This window comes from Alosa sapidissima, chromosome 20, assembly GCF_018492685.1.
Source record: "Alosa sapidissima isolate fAloSap1 chromosome 20, fAloSap1.pri, whole genome shotgun sequence".
NCBI classification, from domain to species: Eukaryota; Metazoa; Chordata; class Actinopteri; order Clupeiformes; family Clupeidae; genus Alosa; species Alosa sapidissima.
The window spans coordinates 3558635-3564634 of NC_055976.1; the positions used below are offsets into that span (position 1 = coordinate 3558635).

A 6000-nucleotide genomic window follows, 5' to 3' on the forward strand; every position below is an offset into this window, starting at 1 on the left:
CCTCTGCAATAGTGCAGATGTTCTCTTTTCACTTAGAGAGAGCGAGAGAGAGAGAAAGAGAGAGAGAGAGAGATGAGGCATAGCACTTTGAGATTCTCTATTCAGGATGAAGAGAGCCACCTGCCTGGCGCATGAATGACTGTGCATCTCAAAGAGGCCGTGGAAGCGGAGCTGTCAGACATACACATGAAGTCATCCATCAGCTGCCCCATCTAGGAGGAGCCGCTCAGTCCAGAACTGGTCAATAGAGATTGAGAGGAGGACCTGCCTAGTGTGTCCTGCCCATATGGACACATCATGTGCAAATCATGTAGGATCTCCATTTGAGTCTTAGCAAAAGTATGAAATATAGATGAGCTGAAAGTGTGTATATATAAAGAGAGCTCATGAATGAATTAGCTAGAATGATGTGCACATGACATGTGGTGTGTGGAAACGTGCCTATCTGGAGAGAATGGGAGGGGAACAGGAGGAGAAGCCAACTTCTCATGGCACAGATATGACAGGGAGGGAGGCAACACAATGCAAGCACTGTAGAACCTTTCATGTGTAGTAGTAGCATATCAAAGAAGGAATCATAATAGTCATGAATTTCTACAGGATTTTCATAATATGATACAAATACTATCTACTGAGAGATCAAATACCGGTTGCTCAGGGGGAATTCAGAAAAGCTGTTTGTCCATGAGGGCTGTGTTGTGTGTGTTGTGTGTTGTGTGTGATGCTGTGTTGTGTGTTCTGTGTTGTGTGTGGTCCTGTGTTGTGTGTGATGCTGTGTTGTGTGTTGTGCTGTGTTGTGTGTTGTGCTGTGTTGTGTGTGGTGCTGTGTTGTGTGTTGTGTGTGATGCTGTGTTGTGTGTTGTGTGGTGCTGTGTTGTGTGTGGTGCTGTGTTGTGTGTTGTGTGTGCTGTGTTGTGCTGTGTTGTGTGTTGTGCTGAGCTTTGTGTCACTGTGCTCCTCCTGAGGCCAGAGGGCAGCCAGAGGAAACCCCACCTCTCCTGGGCCCAGGGCCATTGTGGCTGCCTGCTGCTTCCTGCCCACCTATTTGAACCGGAATGACAGCTCTCCAGAGAGACTCCAGCTGTGACACATGTGTTAATGCTTGTCTCTGTACGCGTGTGTTTATGTCCGTCCGTCCGTGTGTGTGTGTGTGTGTGTGTGTGTGTGTGTGTGTGTATGCTGGTCTCTATGCGTGTGTTTATGTGTGTGTGTGTGTGTGTGTGTGTGTGTGTGTGTGCTGGTCTCTGTACGCGTGTGTTTATGTCCGTGTGTGTGTGTGTGTGTGTGTGTGTGTGTGTGTGTGTGTTGTGTGTGTGCTGGTCTCTGTACGCATGTGTTTATGTCCGTGTGTGTGTGTGTGTGTGCACTGGTCTCTGTACGCGTGTGTTTATGTCTGTGTGTATGTGTGTGTGTGCTGGGGCCTGTACTATGAAGCGGGGTTACTGGCTTATCTGGGTAACTTAGAGAGTAACTTGCTCACGTGTGGCGTAACTTCCCGATTAACCCGTACTACGAAAGGTGGATATGTTTTAACCGAGGTATGCTGCCATGGCAATTTACGCTGCATCTCAAACCTGCTCCGAGCAGGTTATGTTCTTGGTTAACCCGAGGTTTCCGTTAACCACACCCTTTATAAGTACCACCCCTCCACTAACAATTTCTCCCGAGACAATGTCGGCGTACCTGGATGATCCATACGACATTGGAGCGCAAATCGTGAGGGGCTCTCTTTGCAGGGCGAGGGGTTTTAGAGACCGCCAGAAAATATATATAGGCTACCCGGACGATATTCTCTATGAAGATATAGATTGTCAGCCGAGGGAATTCGTTATCTTTGTCAGATGATCTAGGCAGACGTCTTTAATGTCACCCGTCATAGCAATGCCCTTACGTGGACATTCATGTATTCTATCGGTGATGCTGAACATCTGAGCAAGAATACTGTAGGCTATGTCCGAAAATAAATCGGACATAGGTCTACAGTATGCTGAACATCTGAGCAAGAATAGCCAAAAGTAAATCGGACATAGCCTACAGTAGGCCTAATAAATTAAAATCACCATTTTAACAAACTTGAATGTCATATTACCCTGCACATAAAGGCTACACATTTCCACAGCACCAGAATCCGACCGAATGCCTCCCTCAACCCCTTCCATAATCGGCCTTCCACTATTATTTGCGATGGCCAACTCCTCTGCTACTGTAAAACACTCTGGTGCCTTTCCTCCTACAGTAGTGTTCAAAGACACCTTTTTATTGTTAGCTGTAAAACAGAGGCCAAGTGAAGGCTATAAGCATACTAGGCCTACATGTTTTCATAATTAAGAAATATTAATGCAAGCTATAACTATATAAACCTACTATTCTGAATAATGTTTTTGTGTTTCATTTTCACCTGCTGCCATGAGCGTTTGGCAATGGTGTTGCATCTGAAATGTTCACAGGATTAGGCATACACTAAATCAGTCAATGGGGGCTACTTAAACATTCAATTATCCTTATTACTGTAATCTATATGCCCACTTCTGAATTGTGTTGCATCTGTAGGCCTTTCTATGAACTCAAAATAGGCAATTTAATTATTTCAACTCATTTCAGACATTTGAAGAACATGTGGAAATAAAACTTTACTTTTAGGCATTTAGGCTACCCGATCTGCAGTACGTTGCCAACAGCCTTGTCTTGCTTTGTTTGCTGCCGACGTATATTTGATTTTTGTCGTAGAGTGGGTTTTAATTGCTCATAACTTGTCATAATAATTGTGCATTCCTCATCTGTAAAATAAGGTGATCGCGTCATCATTGAAAGTGGTGACTTGCGCTGCAACCCGCCCCTTTTATGTGAACACGCACAAACTCCAATTAGGTTAACCCCGGCTCAACAAATCAACTTCATAATCAGCGTCGTAGTACCGATTAACACCACTTAAGATAACCAGGTTTTGTCAACCCCGGTTTAACAAAGTAACCCTGGGTTACATCTGGGTAGGTTAAGCTCCCTTCGTAGTACAGGCCCCAGGTCTCTGTACATGTGTGTTTATGTCCGTGTGTGTGTGTGTGTGCTGGTCTCTGTACGCATGTGTTTATGTCCGTGTGTGTGTGTGTGTGTGTGTGTGCTGGTCTCTGTACGTGTGTGTTTATGTCCGTGTGTGTGTGTGTGTTTATGTCCGTGTGTGTGTGTGTGTGTGTGTGTGTGTGTGTGTGTGTGTGTGTGTGTGCTGGTCTCTGTACGTGTGTGTTTATGTCCGTGTGTGTGTGTGCTGGTCTCTGTACGTGTGTGTTTATGTCCGTGTGTTTGTGTGTCGGCAGGTCAACAACATCGTGCTGCAAGACGTGCGTCACGAGGAGGCGGTGGCGGCGCTGAAGAACACCTCTGACATGGTCTACCTGAAGGTGGCCAAGCCGGGCCCCGTGCACCTCAACGACATGTACGCCCCGCCAGACTACTCCAGCAGTACGTACCTCCTTCTGCCAGACTGGGCCCAACTGGGCCTACTGCCCACACACACACACACACACACACACACACACACACACACCACACACACACACACACACACATACACCACACACACACACACACTCACACACACACACACACATACACACACACACACACACACACATACACACACACCACACACACACACACACACACACACACACACACACGCGCGCACACGCACACGCACGCACACACACACACACACACACACATACACACACACACACACACACACACACAGAGACACACACAGACACACACACAGCACCCACGCTCGGCTGGCCCACGTGCCTCTCCACACACAACCCACTGTCCACAGGGGACTCAGAGAATAGTGAGAGAGCTGTAGTTTGGGGAAGTTGTGGATTTATTTATTTATTTATTTATTTTAACGATCGCTGCTCTGATGTGTGGGAGGTTCCACTGCCTCAAAGTCTGTGCAAATAGTGCATGGTGAACACGTCGGGGCATTTTCATGTAGCAGGCCCCATGATGTGCACTCCACTCAAACAGTGGTACAGCATTACAGTAGTCATAGTCCAGTGAACACACAATACACAATAGGTGCAGCGCATGTTTCACACAGGAGCTGGAAAGGGTGAGAGGAGGAATGGAGCTCACAGTGTCTGTTCCCACACACCCACATGGAACAGTGCTGCCTACTGTGCCAGCACCGCGCGCACACGCACACACACGCACGCACAGACACACACGCACGCACACACGCACACACACACACACACACACACACACACACACACACCGTTCTCTCCCACCAAGTGTGAAGTTTCGCACATTACATCTGCCTGTGATTATATCTATCTGTGGTACACAGATACTCAAATAGGACAACGAAACATTTCCAACCAATTTTCTTCCCATAAAGATGCAGTATGTTTTTTTTTTGCCTAAACAGAAAATACTAGAGCAATGACATAATTCTGACATTATTGCCATGCAAATAAGAATGCACCAAATGTGGAGATTTCCCATCATGTACCTCCTCTCCCCTCTGAGCCCTTTGCATTAGTTTAGAATTGCATCTAGATTATGCATGCATGTGTAGATGGCACTTGCATGTTTGGAAAGCAGGAGGATAGAAGGACAACATTATTGTTGTCGATGTAGAAGCATTTATATCTTTAGACCATAAGTTCCTATAGGTTGATAACCTGCACCTGTTTAAATAAACTCTGCTGGCGGTAGGGTTATCTGGACCAGTACATATGGTGTGATAACCAATAACAAATACCACACAAGTTTTCATCTCATATACTGTAATTGTTGATTAAATAAATAAGAATAAGATTATTCTTATTTTTAAGATTGAATAATATTTGTTGCATTTGAGTATTAGTTTTTTTCTGAATGCTTAAACATAACCGTGATTCTTATAGCACAATTTCTAAAACTATTAATACTTATAGCAAAACCACTCACTGAGTTCGCAAAACTAAAAGCACAAACACTGCTTTGCACTCAGTTTGCAATTTTGTAACACACACTTTGCACAACTGTAGGTACAATCCACTGCACAGCACTCTTTTTGCGGAACTGTAAACACAACTCACTGCTTCACACTCAATTTTCAAATGATCAACACACTCCTAGCAAAACTATACACATGGATGGCTATTATTTACACTATTTTGCCAACTCTCTGGCACACTTTCTCATGTGAAAACTGTTTTAGATAATTAGTTCACTTTGATCAGCCTAAGCACTATAAATAAGCCACAGGTAATGTACAATGGGTACAATGGAGGGAGCAGGAAGAGTGAGAAGAGAAAGAATTAGAGGAGGCTGAAGAATAGGACGTGGAGGTGAAGAAGTAGGAGGATGAGGAAGAGGAGGATGAGGGGAAAGAGGAAGGGTAAGAAGAGTAAGAAATAGCCCTTTTACAGGCAAAAAAAACAGTCTACATGTGGGGATATTGACCAGGCATTATGTCATCATGTAGACTGATTTTTTTTTTCTCAGTGAAATTGCTATTTTGTGTTTTGACTTGGAAAAACACACTTGTGTTTGTTTTGATGTGTGTAAATAAACACCAATACTTAAAGTTTGGATCCCTGTATGTTTACAGAACTATGACAAAAGTATGAATTACAGTTTTTTCTGAATGCTTAAACACAACTGTGATTCTTATAGCACAATTTCTAAAACTATTAATACTTATAGCAAAACCACTCACTGAGTTCGCAAAACTAAAAGCACAAACACTGCTTTGCACTCAGTTTGCAATTTTGTAACACACACTTTGCATAACTGTAGGCACAATTCACTGCACTTACACTATTTTGCCAACTCTCTGGCACACTTTCTCATGTGAAAACTGTTTTAGATAATTAGTTCACTTTGCAATCAGCCTAAGCACTATAAATAAGCCACAGGTAATGTGGGTACAATGGAGATAACAGGAAGAGTGAGAAGAGAAAGAAATAGCCCTTTTACAGCCAAATAAAAACAGTCTACATGTGGGGATATTGTCAT

The 6000-nt window shown here is 44.0% G+C and overlaps 1 protein-coding gene across 12 annotated transcripts in view; it reads left to right on the top strand.

Annotated features, from left to right (window-relative positions):
* The window catches only part of dlg3 (discs, large homolog 3 (Drosophila)), an 85280-nt gene that overhangs the window by 51175 nt on the left and 28105 nt on the right, over nucleotides 1-6000 (top strand). For all 12 annotated transcript variants that reach the window (XR_006025862.1, XM_042074884.1, XM_042074881.1 and 9 more), the window contains one exon: nucleotides 3312-3456. Coding sequence is in view for 11 of the 12 variants with exons in the window: in XM_042074884.1 (XP_041930818.1) it covers nucleotides 3312-3456 (145 nt within the window). In the remaining variant the exon portion in view is untranslated. The remainder of the gene's footprint in view (nucleotides 1-3311; nucleotides 3457-6000) is intronic.